The 15,334-nt window shown below is 39.1% G+C and overlaps 1 protein-coding gene across 1 annotated transcript; it reads right to left on the reverse strand.

Moving 5' to 3' along the window:
- Positions 1-10,193: 10,193 nt before the first annotated feature.
- On the reverse strand, positions 10,194-11,105 carry LOC122224485 (olfactory receptor 8S1-like). Its single transcript, XM_042946373.1, has one exon. It carries the CDS (start codon positions 11,103-11,105, stop codon positions 10,194-10,196), a length of 912 nt encoding a protein of 303 aa, XP_042802307.1.
- Between the last annotated feature and the right edge of the window lie 4,229 nt (positions 11,106-15,334).

Raw genomic sequence — 15,334 nt, forward strand, 5'->3', positions numbered from 1 at the left:
AGATGGGTGATGGGTATTAAAAAGGGCACTTGTGGGCACCTGGGTGATTTAGCAGGTTGAGCGTCTGACTTTAGCTCGGGTTATGATCTCACAGTCCATGGGTTCGAGCCCTGCATTGGGTTCTGTGCTGCCAGCCTAGAGCCTGGACTCTGCTTCAGATCCTGTGTCCCCCTCTCTGTTTGCCCCTCCCCTGCTCACACTCTGTCTCTCTCAAAAATAAATACACATTAAAAAAACCTTTTTTTAAAAAGGGCACTTGTTGTAATGAGCACTGGGTGTTGTATGTAAGTGTGAATCACCGAATTCTACTTCTGAAATCAATACTGTACTGTATGTTAACTAACAAAAATTTAAATTAAAAAAATAGTGAAAAAAAAGTAAAACAAGTTAATGGAGGGAAAAATAGAATAATAATTCTTAGTAAATTCAAAAGAAGGCAGGAGAGGAGAGGAAAAAGGAACAGAACAGTTGCGACTTAGAAAACAGTCAGATGGTAAATTTAAGCCACATTATATGAGTAATTGTAGTAAATGTAAATTGACCCAACACCCCAGTGAAAAGGTAAAGATAATCGTATTGGATGAAAAAACAAAATCCAACTGTATGGTACTTACAAGAGACATATCTGAAATATAAAGACTGCAGAATGACAGAAGATGGAAAATGATATATAAGCAACATTAACCAAAAGAAGTTTGTGAAACTATACTAATATCAAAGTAATTTTAAGGGAAAAAAATTACTGTAGATAAGACACACTTAATAATGATAGAAAAATCAACCCAACAAGAACATAGCAATTTTTAAATTTTTTTTCAGTTTATTTATTTACTTTGAGACAGAAAAAGAGAGAGAGAGAGAGAGTGAGCACAGGGGAGGGGCAGAGAGAGAAGGAGAGTGAGCGAATCCCAAGCAGGCTCCACACTGTTAGCACAGAGTCTGACGCAGGGCCTGAACCCACGAACCACAAGATCATGACCTGGGCTGAAATCAAGAGTCTGATGTTTAACCGACTGAGCCAGCCAGGTGTCCCAAGAACATAACAATTCTAAATTTGTAAGCACATATAGACTAGATCATTGTTCAACAAATATCCACTAACCTCCTCCACCATTTTCATGGAGAAATACACTTCTCCATTCTATTGAAGTTGCGAACCCTATGGCTATGTGAATAAATTGCTTTGGCCAATGGAATGTAAGCATAAGTGGCAGACTGCCAGCTGCAAGCCTAGGCTTTAAAAGGCATTGCATGTTTCCATTTGTCTTTCAGAGAGTTTCTAACCTCTATGATGAGAATAATAGCCCCAGGTAGGCATTGCCTACCTAGAATGAGACACGTGGAACAGACTACAGCCAGGAAGCAAGTCCAGCCAATCTGCAGATCTCAGCCTAACACTTAGCTACCTCACCTATAAATGATAAACTTAAACAGTTACTGCTGCCACTAAATACTTTTGTGGTTGTTTATTGTGAAGCAATAGCTGACTGATAGAGCACCTAACAAAGCTTCAATATATATATAAAGCAAAAAATTAAACTAAAAGGAGAAATAGACAAACCGCACCCTTGATAACAATCTGATAGAAAAAGCAGACCAAAAATCAGCAAATATGTGAAAGGTTGGAAAAACATAAGTAGTATTTTGACTTCACTGACATACATGAATCACTGTATCCAATAACTGCAGAATGCTCACTGTTTTCATACATACCTGAAACATTTTCTAAAGTTTGTCATATACCAGGGCATTAAAAAATCTCACTACATTTTAAAGAACCAAAATCAGATAGAACATGATGTTATCCAAGTTAAGTAGAAACAGTCGATTTAACGTTATTTCAGTATTTCAATACAAAATAGCTAGAGAATCCCTAAATGTTTGGAAAATAAGCAGTACCTTCATATAACCCGTAGATCAGAGAAGAAATAACAATGGAAGTTAAATTTGATGTGTTAAGCTGTCTGGCTGCTATTAGGTTGGCAGTTCTAATGTAGAAATTCCACAATTATCTTCTATTGTTTTATTCATGTTTAGTATTTTAATATTACTAATTAGAATGTATTTCTCTTTTGCAGTGATAATTTACAGTTAAAAGATCTTTCCACAGTGATGGGTCATTTTAATTGTTACAGGCAAATGACAGAAAATACTGAAGACTAATCATTTCTTGGGCCAAGTGGAGGCTGAAAGACATCAAAGTGCAGTGAAAGAAATAAAGATAATCACCAGTATCTGCATTATTAAATGTCAATGAAAGACTTTTCATTAAACAATGTTTTTTTCATTATTTTACTGAAAAGCATTAAATTGACCATTTCATTAAAATAGCATATAGTAGATAAAGAGAGTCAGTTGTTAAAAAGAAAAATAAACAACAGTGATAATTACAGTGACTCAAATGATAATTCATTATGCTCAGAATCAAACGGATAAAATTGGCCAAACATAAAGCAAACAAATACAGCTTTGTATTACTAAACCAAACAAAGATAATGTTGGTATACGAAATGATAGTATCTATCCCATTAATGTAGTTAATTTGAGTTTTATAAGTTTTGTGATATTGTGCAAGTTTAATTCATAAGACTGGTTTGGTTTCACAGTGTATTATATGCCATAAAGGTAAGGAAGTTACATCTTGTGTGAACATTTTTTAATGTTATAATAAAACAATATAAGAGAATATTGATAATATTGGAAGTTTTTTTTTTTTAATTTAAAAGAGTATATACACTTTTTGAGTTAGGGAAGCAATGCTGTGTGTGTGTGTGTGTGTGTGTGTGTGTGTGTGTGTGTGGTACCTACTTGTGAAATAATAAATATATATATTGGTCTCTGCCCCTTGTTCTTGCTAGTATTTGGTCTTTGACTCCAGTTACTGATACAGAGCTCCTAAATCCTTGTAATTTCTTGAGTGATAAGAGCATCCAACACAGAACCCCTAAGTCCCTCACAATTTCTGGAATGACAGGCACATCAACTCTGGGTGGGCTCCCAGATGGGGACTGGTTACTAGAAAAACGAAGCTGTGATTAGACACTTGGAACTTTGAGTCCTACCTCCCATCCTCTGGAGACGGGAGAGGAGCTAGAAAATATGTGAATCAACTATGTCTATGTGATGAAGCTTCCATAAAAATGCCTAAAGTATGGGCTTTGGAGAGCCTCCAGGTTAGCAAACTTGTAGAGATGCCAGGAGTGTGGGCCCCAAATGGGCATTGAAGCTCAGTAGCTCTTCTCACATACTTTGCCCTATAAATCTCTTCTATCTATCTGTTCCTGAGTTGTGTCCCTTTATAATAAACTGGTAATCTAGTCAGTAAATTGTTTTCCTGAATTTTGTGAGCTGCCCTTGAAAATTATCAAACCCCAGGAGGGGATTGTGGGAACATCTAATTTATAGAGGGTTGGTCAGAAGCACAAGTGACAATTGGACTTGTGATTGGTGTCTGAAGTTGTAGGGCATGGATAGTCTTGTGGGACCAAGCCTTTAACCAACCAGGTTTGTGCTAACCCCAGTATCAGAATTGAATTGAGTTGCACACCCAGCTGGTGGCAGAAAATTGGTCGGTGTGGGAAAAAACCCATACGTCTGGCCATGGGAGTATTGTGAGTATGAGAGTAAAAGAAAACACAGTGTGCTTTTCCAAGACTATTAGCATAAGTTTACTTGTCAGTATATAACAAATATCATGTATGTGGTACGTGTCATAAGTTTCATTATTATACATTCTCTTTGCTGGTCATAATCACTTAGAAGACATAATAAAAAAAGATTTTGTTTACATTATCTATAAAAATAAAATAAAATAACTGAGACTAATCCTGGATAAGAAATACATAGAATCAGTATGAAGATAAATCACTGGGGCGCCTGAGTAGTTCAGTCGGTTGAGCATCTGACTCTTGATTTCGGCTCAGGTCACAATCTCACAGTTCATGAGATTGAGCCCCACATCAGGCTCTGTGCTGACAGTGCAGAGCCTGCTTGGGATTCTCCCTCTCTCTCTCTCTCTCTCTCTCCCCCCACCCCGCTCACTCTCACTCGCTCTGCCTCTCCCCCACTCTCTCTCCTTCTCTCTCAAAATAAACTTGAAAAGAAAAGAAAAGAAAAATCATCTGTTTCCTAAGTAGAAAATCTCAGTGCATATAGATTTCATTTTCCTAGATCAGAATCCTGAATGTTGCAAACAGATCCATTCTGTCCAGGTACTGGCCCTAGAAGGTAGGGCCATTTCAATACTTTCCATGCAAGTGCTTTTGGCAGTTTATGGGAACTGAGAAGACCTGCTTAGAGAGCCAAGAAATACCCCTAGGGCTTCCCATAAAGGCAGGTCATGAGGGAGGGAACAAACATCCAATAGTAGGTGAACCTCCTTCCCCCAGATACTTTTGGTTATGGTTTATGTGACTCCATCTTTCAAGCCCTGGTATGGCCAGAAGCTATAAAGATGGCACATTAATACAGTTTGACCTAGTAAATCTACTATTGGAAATCTATCCTAATGAAACACCCTAAAATGAAAACCAGTGTTTAGGTACAAAGATATTGGTTACAATATCATTTACAATAGAAAAACCTGACAAAAATTCTAATTATTCCATAATTATGAAATCGTTCATATTAACCCAAATCAAATGAATAAGATTCTTGTTTTTCCCTCATTCATCAGATTTATTGGTTACCAAGTTTTTTAATGCTACTTTCTAAATATATCTCAGATGGCAGCTTCTTAAAGATGAAGTTCTAGGGAAATCAGATATTCTAGATGAGACACATGACTGGTTATGTTCTTTACCAAGGCCCTTTTTCTCTGAAGGAATCCAGACAGTTTGCTACCTCCAAAATAAACTAGAAGCTGACTCCAAAGGATAAATTTATATTTTTGAAACAATTACTATGAGTGTCATAGCTCAATTTAATGCAGTTATATTTTAATGAAATATTTTATTTAAAACAAGGTATCTTAATAAAACATAAGATACTCAAGATGTTGATGACAAGTCTGGAAGTCAGGAGAGGACTGGGTCGGAAATTGGGTTAGCCTGGTGGGCATGGAAAGTATCAAGATCTGTTGACTGAGGAGGTAACTTCTATTTCTGACAGTATAGCTGATTAATTGTCTCACAGTCTTAAATAATATGCTAAATTACAAAAAATTAATAGGTTGCCGAGATGATATTTTTGGTTCTCCCGAACTCACAAATGAAATGAAAGCAGAATTCCTAGAAGCTAAGCAAGTACCCTAACCAGCTTGATGCAGGGGGCAACAGATAAAACCTAGAGACCAGCTAGGCTAGGGAGTCTAATAGGAGACTCTTAATAGAAATCATTTCAATAAGAAAACTCTAAACAGTGAATTTGACAAACGTTCTTTGGAATAAATCCCAGAAGCAGTATAGCCTTGCAGTTGTGAGCATAGACTCTGTACCCAAACTGCCTGGGTTTAAATCCCAGCTCTCCCACTGACTTTTGGAAAGTCACTTTTCCTCTCTGTGCATCAGTTTCTAAGTCTGTAAAATGAGGAAAATAATAGTACCTATCTCATAGTGTTGTTCAGAGCATTAAATTAGTTAACATATATAAAGTTCTTAGAATGCCTGGTACATCGCAAGAATTATGTAATTGTTAGAAATAAGGTGCTACACAACATGCAGAAGAATGAAACTGAGCCACTTCCTTACACCATACACAAAAATAAACTCAAAATAGATGAAAGACCTAAACGTGAGACAGGAAACCACCAAAACCATAGAGGAGAAAACAGGCAACAACCTTTGACCTCAGCCGCAGCAACTTTTTACTCAATGTGTCTCTGAAGGCAAGGGAAATAAAAGCAAAAATGAACTATTGGAACTTCATAAAGATAAAAAGCTTCTGCACAGTGAAGGAAATAACAAAACTAAAAGGCAACTGACAGAATGGGAGAAGGTATTTGCAAATGACATATTGGATAAAAGGTTAGTATCCAAAATCTATAAAGAACTTACCAAAGTCAACACACAAAAAACAAATAATCCAGTGAAGAAATGGGCAGAAGACATGAACAGACACTTTTAAAAAAAATTTTTTTAAGTTTATTTATTTGAGAGAGAGAACAGGGAGGGGCAGAGAGAGAGAGAGAGAGAGAGAGAATCCCAAGCAGGCTCAATGCTGTAACCACAGAGCCTGACACAGGGCTTGAACTCACAAACAGTGACATTACGACCTGAGCTGAAACCAAGAGTCAGACCCGTAACTGACTGAGCCACCCAGGCATCCCGAATAAACAGTTTTCTAAAGAAGACATCCAGATGGCCAATAGACACATGAAAAGATGCTCAAAATCACTCATCATCAGGGATATACAGATCAAAATCACACTGAGATACCACCTCAAACCTGTCAGAGTGGCTAAAATTAATAACTCAGAAAACAACAGATGTTGGCAAGGATGTGGAGAAATGGGAACCCTCTTGCACTGCTGGTGGGAATGCAAACTGGTGCAGCCACTCTGGAAAACAGTGTGGAGGTTCCTCAAAAAATTAAAACTAGAGCTACCCTTTAACCCAGTAATAGCACTACTAGGAATTTATCTAAAGGATACAGGAGTGCTGATCCACAGGGGCACATTTACCCCAATGTTTATAGCAGTGCTTTCAACAATAGCCAAATCATGGAAAGAGCCCAAATGTCCACCAACTGATGAATAGATAAAGAAGATGTGGTTTATATATACAATGGAATACTACTTGGCAATGAAAAAGAATGAAATCCTGCCATTTGCAACAATGTGGATGGAATTGGAGGGTATTATGCTAAGAGAAATAAGTCAGAGAAAGACAGATATCAAATGTTTTCATTCGTATGTGGAACTTGAGAAACTTAACAGAAGGGGGAAGGGAAGGGGAAAAATAGTTTCAAACAGAGAGTAAGGCAAGCCTGTAAGAGACTCTTAAATACAGAGAACAAACTGAAGGTTGATAGCGGGTGGGGGGGAGGGCAGGAGAGAGGGGAAAATGGGTGACAGGCATTGAGGAGGGCAATTGTTGGGAGGAGCACTGGGTGTTGTATGTAAGCGATGAATCATGGGAATCTACCCCTGAAACCAAGAGCACACTGTATACAATGTATGTTAGCTAACTTGACAATAAATTATATTAAGAAATAAATAACAAATAAAAAGAAATAAGGTGCTACAATCTCAGTGGAAGCATAAGTAAGAAATAATCTACCATGGGGATGAGGGCCATGAGAAAATTACCCCTTTTGACATTAAAGTTGGGTAAAGGAAGAAGAGGATATTTCCTTCAAATTCATAACCTGGTGCTTATTCATGCCTGGTGCTCAGGCAAGAGTGAAGTCTGAATTCATGCTGTCTGTGTGTGTGCTCAGAAACACGTCAAGCAGAGAATTTAATTTGAAGTGGGGCCGACTCAAAGGTAACAGGTAGAAAGAAAATATATACTTTCTAGAGAATAGAACTTAACTCAAGCTACAACCTAGAAATTTATGGCCAGAAAAATTACCTTTCAAGAAATAAAGTAATTTTCAGGCAAACAAAAACAGTTCATCACTAACAGACTGACACAGAGAATTCTAAAGGATCAAATTTGGACATGAGAAAATGACCACTAATGGGAGATCTGAGACGCAGAAAGGCATGGTGAGTTTGCCTGCATTTCATTAGGGTCTCAAGTGCAAGTGTGCTGGTGGGTACTGTCATAGGAATAAATTATTAATGTGTCATTTGTCACTGGTACCCAAAACGTTATTCAATATTTGCAAAATATTTTCAGTCCCTTCTACAAAAAAATACACACAGATCCCAAGTATTATGGTTTAAAAAATATTTTTTTAATGTTTATTCATTTTTTTGAGAGAGAGACAGAGAATGAGTACAGGAGGGGTAGAGAGAGGGAGACACAGAATCCGAAGCAGGCTCTGAGCTTCTCAGCACAGAGCCTAATGCAGGACTTGAACTCACGAAACGGGAGATCATGACCTGAGCCAAAGTCGGACACTTAACCAACTGAGCCACCCAGGTTCTCCACAAGTATTATGGTTTAATAACAGATCCCAAGCATTACGGTTTAATAAAACAATCCTGAAAGTAATGATAAGTTTTATCAGAAAAGTCAATATTTGTAGCTGGTAATTCTAGTATGTTTTACTGGCAGGCACAGGCAATATTGATACAATAACCTCTAATCTTATACTATAAAACAAAGTTTTTTTTCAATTTAGTAAGGTATAGAGATCTATAGAATGTATAGTAAAAGTACAAATCATTTAAAATCTCCTTTATTTTTCCTTTAGGTTATAAAATATCACTATGGTGCTATATATAATTTTGTATTTTGTCTATAATTGTACCTTTACAAATATATTTTCCATAAATTAAGTTTCTTCAGCAACTGTAAATACTATATATATAACAACGATATCATTTTTTAAAAAGACATAGTGAGCCAAGATATAATAAATATATGGGTAAATTTAAATAAAAGCTGACTGATTAAATAAAATAGTAATGATAATGTCTAATTTGTGGGGGAAATTTTAGAACTAAAATACTGGATTTTAGTGGCATATAAATTTGGGATGGTGTTGCTTGGAGTTAAAGTGTTTTATTATCTTTATATTGTTTTAGAAGAGGATAAAGATACTAACTTTAGATTTTGTTTAATAAAATTAGTATATTTAAAAAAAAGAAAACTAGGACAGCTCTCAAAAAATAGACAAGGAGAGGGAAAAATGGAAAGAAATCAAAGGAAGTTACAGAAGAAGTGGGAAACACAGAAATGTATCTGAACACACAAGTAACTATTGTAACAATTGTTGGTTAAACTCTTCTTTTTAAATAATTTTCAGACTGGATAAAATAATAAAAATGTAGCTCTATGCTGCTTATGAAGACATACCTAAAAACAAGAATAAATCATGTTAAGTGAAAGAAGCAAGTCATAGAAAAAAACTTACAGCATGATTCTAGTCATATGTATTTCAAGAACAGGCAAAACTCACCAGTCTTATTTAGGGATCACAAATAAGTGGCAAACTTTTAATAAAAGCCAGGGAATGAGTACCAAGTACTGTGCAATTCAGGACGATAGTTACCTCTGGGGAGAGGAAAGAGTTATATGATGGGGGCCACACATGGAGCTCCTAAGGCTCTGGGAATGCTCTATTTCTTAAGTGAAAGATAAAAAGATAAAAATAAAGATTGAGAGGGCATGCAGACCCTTAGGAAGAATATGGAAAATGTAGTCTTGTGACAAAATGTAAAGAAGCAAGAACTCAGCCCCCAGAGCTCCTGACAGCATGGCCCAGGGCAACCAGGTCAGGAAGCAGGAGTTCTCAGTGAAAGTACTCGCATAGGAAGTTCCAGTTCATCTGGTCTATTGCTTCCACCATAGCCTCAGGCTGTCTTTACTCTCTAAGACAAACTAGTGACCACTAACCAGGAACACTGGCTATTTGATGACCTCAGGTGCTCTCAGGTGAGGTGGAGGAAGCGCTTGTGAGTCACTGTTTTGGGACATCTGTCCCTTGGCTTTATGCTGTGCTAGCTTCCGAAGAACCTTTTAGAATGACGCTCCCAAATGGTGGTGGAGGGAATGGGCTGGTCTGCCTTCAGTGGAGCTCTTCCCCTCTTTCCAAGGTCTTTTTTTTTTTAATATAACTTATTGTCAAATTAGTTTCCATACAACACCCAGTGCTCATCCCAACAAGTGGTAAGGTCTTAAAATAATGTAGATTTTTATTTTTCTCTTTCCCAGTCTTGCAGAAGGTGTGATCATAAGATCACACAATCAAATGTTCTCATCTTGACTACTTGGCAGACCAACTCTCCCATTGAAAAGAGATTCTACATTTTGAGATGTCAATATTTTGTCTTTCACCAAAGACAAGTTTCTCAAACACATTAGCTGTCCTAGAACATTTTTTTTCTCATACTTCTCACACTCACCTAGTTGACTAAAACATAGATGGTTGAGCTCTACTGTTGATTCTGTAGATTAGTGGTTGGGCCTGAGAATCTGCCTTTCTAGCAAGCTCACAGATGCTGCTGATGCTGACTTGTGGATGACACTTAGAGAACCACTGACCTCAAATGTCTTTTATCCTTTGCAGGTATTGCTGAAGATCTCTCCTCCCCATTCTTTGACTGAACCCTACACAGAGAATCCTTCATCTGAGGAGTGCATTTACTGCCTCAGCATCCTCTGCAGAGCAGCCTTCACCTCCTGGTTCTTGAGGCTGTAGATGAGGGGGTTCAGCAAGGATGTGATCACACTGTACTGAATGGAGACCATGCGCTCCAACACCGAGCCTGAGGCAGGGCTGATGTACCTGAATAGAGCTGTCCCATAGAACAAGAGCACCACGGTGAGGTGGGAGGAGCAGGTGGAGAAGGCTTTGGCTTGGCCCTCAGAGGAGCGGATGTTCAGAATGGCAGAAATGATTCTGGAGTAAGAGAAGAGGATCAGGGGAAGAGTCAGCAGCCCTAGAAATGCACTGGACCCTGACAGAAGGAACTTGTTGGCAGTGGGATCAGTACATGACAGAGGGAAGAGTGAGGGCAGCTCACAGCAGAAGTGGAAGATGATGTTGGATCCACAGAAATGTAACTTGTGGATGAAAAGATTATTTACCAGTGAGTTCAGAACCCCTATTCCCCATGCTGCGCTGACCATTACCATGCAGAGAGGCCTGTTCATGACCATGGTATAGAGCAGAGGGTGGCAGATGGCAGCATAGCGGTCATAGGCCATGGCAGAGAGCAGACTGGCTTCAGCACACCCACAGAGAAGAAAAAAGAAACTCTGGGTGATACAGCCCCACACAGAGATGCTTTTCTTCTGAGACAGGAAGTTCTGTAGCATTTTGGGCATAGTAACTGAAGAGAAGCAGATATCTAGGAAGGACAGATGTCCAAGGAAAAAATACATGGGGATGTGGAGGTGAGAATCCCCTCTGATCACCAGGATCATCACCAGATTCCCCACCAGGGTCAGGAGGTAAATCTCCAGGAACACCACAAACAGCAGAGTCTGGATGCGGCAGTCAGCAGACAGCCCGAGGAGGATGAACTCAGTAAAGAAAGTGAAGTTATCCATGGCTGTTTATAAATTCCAACCCTAGAAAGAAATCAACTGTATTACAGAATCTGAGTAGTCTTTAGTAATCAGACTATCACTCCCATACCCTAAAACTTCTCAGGAAATACTCCTTTTAGCTTAAAAATAGAAAAGGTAAATAAGTTGAGTATTTCCAATTGTGATAGCTATGAGTTGAATTATATCCCCACCTCCCAAGTATGTTGGAAGTCCTAACCCCCAGCACCTCACAATGTTACCTTACTTGGAATTAGGATAATTGCAGATGCGGTAAATTAAGATTATCTTATTTTGGAATAGGATGGGCTCTTAATCCAAGATGACTGGTGTCCTTATAAGCAAGAGGAGAGTACCATGTGAAAACAGACGCACAGAGGGAAGGCAGCCATGTGACAACACAGGCAGAGATTGGGGTGATACAGTTGCAAGCCAAGGGATCCTAGTGATAAACAGCCACCACCAGAAGCTAGGAAGAGGCAAGGAAGGATTTTTCCATACAAGTTTTAGCAGGGGGGAGTGGTCCTACTTACATCAGCCTCTAGAACTGTGAGACAATACATTTCTGTTGTTTTAAGCCAGTTTCTGGCACTTTGTTACATCAGCCCTAGGCAACTAATAACAGTGACTTTCAGAGTTTTTCTGCCCTTTGGCCCTCTCATTAATTCTGTCAGTGAATATAGCAAACATCTTTGGAACCTAAATCAAACTACACAGTTTGACCCTTAAGAGTATACTTATGAGAACAAACAAATGTGAGGCATCAAGTGAAACTGTTTCAGAAGACAGACAATTGAGTTGCAAGTGTTTTTATATTTAGGTTTGGGTCCTAAAGCCAAGGACTAGAGAACTCACCCTCTCATTGTCTGGATTTTGGGTAAAGATGTGAAGAAAGGACTTGGAAAATGTTACTACAGATTGCACAGGGCTTCCCAAACATTTCAAGATCCTTCAAGAGTAACCTGTCACTCTAAGTTCATACTGCAAAACTGGAGAAATGTGTGTGGGAAAGGGTGGATGTGCCACAGACAAGCTTGCTCTGTCCTCAGGCCCACGAGGTCAGGTTCTCATAGCATCTCTAGCAGGGAGATGAAGGCCCACCGAGATGAGGGGACTTGCTCTGCATCACACAGCTGATCAGCAGAACAGCTAGGAATGAACCAGAACACTCTGCTCTCAGTCCAGTGCTCCTCCTACCACAACACAGCCAGCAGAGGGATGACATATTTTTTGAGCCATTTAAGGTATGCTTAGAGGACTACATAGCTATGTCTTAAATATAGCACTGTGTTTAGAATTAAAAAGCTGGACCTAACAACTGAAAGCTGTATGAACTTAAACCTTCTGAAGGACAATTTTTCACATCTTTAAAATGGAACAATTATATCTGTTTCATGTGTTTGACATGAACTTATTTAAGAAGACTTCTAAGTGGTTGAAGACAAATTTCTGGAGAAACTGTTCTGGGAGTTTTCATGGAAAGGAACTGACCACTAAAAGAGGGAATAGGAAGAAAGTAAGAAGGGTGAGCTGTTGGGGGTGCCTGGGGGGCTCAGTCAGTTAAGTGTCTGACTTTAGATCAGGTGATGATATCACGGTTCATGAGTTCAAGCCCCCACATTGGGCTCTGCACTGACAGTACGGATCCTGCTTGGGATTCTCTCTCTCTCTCCTCTCTCTGCCCCTCCCTGACTTGTACTTTCTCTCTCTCTCAAAATAAATAAACTTAAAAAAAAAAAAGAAGGGTGAGCTGTGCCCTTATGTGGGAATATTTGTGGTTAGTGGCATTGCCTTTTAAGATCAAGAAGACTTCCTTTCTCATTCCTAGTTCTGACAATTACAGCAAAGGCATCGTTGGGGGAAATCTCCACCTCTGAAATTTGCTAAGAGATTGAACTCCCAGTCTGTCCTCTCTGCAGATTATTCTTGTTTGGAGACAAGGAATACAACTTAATGATCTCTTGCTATCCCTAAAGCCATAAGACCTTAGAACTCTTAGCGAAAGTCAGGCAAGAGGGAATGAGAAGGACTCTTGTTTCCTTTACTCCCCCTATGGCATATATTTGAGACAATGCCGTCCTGACAACTCCTTCATGCCAAAAGAAGACATGCTTTAGTGTCAGGGACCAGGGACATGAGCAGAGGAGATAGAGAGATCCCAGATGGACAGAAGTGCACATAGATGAACATCTCATGAGATTCTACTCCCAGGGAGTACTTATTTACTTTAGGCAATGTATTTCTCTTATGCTTGATTTTACTTCTTTTTCAATACCATGAGGAATCTGGGTCAGACCCAGATTCCTCCCAGTTATGCAAACCCATGAAAATTGGACATTTTTCACTCCTATTGCTGAGCTGGATTGTTCTAAATCTGGCTCCTATTTGGGATTCTGAACCAGATTGCCTGTCTCCCCCCACCCACCACCACCACAGTTGGGCAAGTGGGATGAGACAGTGCTCTAGCTAGGCCTTGGGCAAAGTCAATTTTATATCCTGACATTTTCTAGGATCAGAGCCTGTGGGGTCAGCTCTAGCTAATGCCCAAAGGGCTTGCATTATTGGCACTGGGACTTTCTGGGCCTTGCTAAAAGTCATTAACTCTTGTCAGTCCTCCTCTAGTAACCTACCTGAATCCTGAGAAGAGCTCCTGACCAGTTTGTACGAGTCTTATATTTCTCAAGCCCTATTCTCTTTGGCCATCTCTTTGCCAAGATAACCCTGGGAGATGAGCATGAGGAAAGACCTCAGGGAGCCTGGGACTGCTCACTGCACATGGGGGATGCTGCAGCATCAGAGTCATTTGAGATCTGGTGCTGACTTTGAAGGCTGGCTGTGATTTGGAAGTGGGGATGCAGAAACATTTCTAGGCAGAGCATAAGGCATGATGCAGAATCTGACAAATAAAGCCCAGTTTAGGGTTTCTCAACCTCAGCCACGAGTATGTACACTGAGAGGCACTGGTGTGTCTGCTAGCATGGGCGTGCGCGCGCACACACACGCATGCGCGCGCGCACACACACACACACACACACACACACACTCATGTATAAAGTCTAACATTCTCCTTTTTCTTTTGGACTTACTCTAAATTCTATTGTCTTCAGGTGTGCTATGTTTCTTCCCTCACATTCGCCTCACATGGCCTTGTAAGAGCAATTAGAGGTATGAGGCAGGAACTCTTTCATTTTCGTGATTTCCCACTTACACATGTGTTTCTCTGCCCTTTCTTTAGTAGAGGTATCTGCCTTGAATCTAAGGCTAACACCTGTATGTGTATTTTAACTCCCATTCCATCCTGAGCCTCTGGGTCCTTTTCCTTCAGCCATGCCAATTATCTGTTTTCATCATCAGTTTCTTTCTGTTATTCATTTGTACTAAGAATATAAACAAATTAAAATATCTCTTATATTTACAAGTATCCAGTTGACCCCATTTTTCACTGGGGCGGGGGGTGAACTGATTTTACATTGCATTACTCTACTTCTCTCACAGCTACATTTACTGAAAGCCTAACTTCACTATGTTACCTGCCAAGCTTTTTCACTTTTCACGCCACAACACTCTGGATTCTGCATCCACCATTCCTTTTCTTTCATGTTGCTAGTGACTTCTACAACCAGTATGAATTTTTCCCCTGATACTGGAATGTAAGAAACACATTTTAGTCCTGATTTTCTAGGGTTGACCAGACATCAAATTTCTGAACCTTGCATAGTTAAGAAAAAGTTGGGGAGAGGGAGGTGATTATTCTTTTTCAGCCATAATGAAAATAGCCCTTTATCCACGCTTAACTTCGGAAGGAGTCTAGAATTCTTCCCCAGTAGGATAAGATTAGGAGGAGTAATGATTTCCTTTAATGAAGGACACCTTTCTCATAAGCTGTAGGACACCAATTGGTAATGGATGACTAGAAGTACTTACATTGCATACACATAGCATAAAAATGTAAATATGAATTAACTTTGTTTAGGGACCAGGTTTAGAAGCATTACATATAGCATTACTATTTACATTTATGTTTATTAATACATAAACTACCTTTTTATAAAAATAAATTTGATATGGCTATATTAAATTTAGTATTGCCAGGTTAAAAAGTGAGAAGGGGAGTGACCGCAATTACAGTTTGGAGCAGGTTTAAGAAGGATCTTTTTTTTTTTTTTTTTTTTTTTTTTTTAATTTTTTTTTTTTCAACGTTTTTTATTTATTTTTGGGACAGAGAGAGACAG

This window comes from Panthera leo, chromosome B4 (genome assembly GCF_018350215.1).
Source record: "Panthera leo isolate Ple1 chromosome B4, P.leo_Ple1_pat1.1, whole genome shotgun sequence".
Classification (NCBI taxonomy): domain Eukaryota; kingdom Metazoa; phylum Chordata; class Mammalia; order Carnivora; family Felidae; genus Panthera; species Panthera leo.

What these genes read in the sequence shown, in the direction of transcription:
- LOC122224485 (XM_042946373.1), bottom strand. Translation starts at nt 11,105, where the DNA reads ATGGATAACTTCACTTTCTTTACTGAGTTCATCCTCCTCGGGCTGTCT.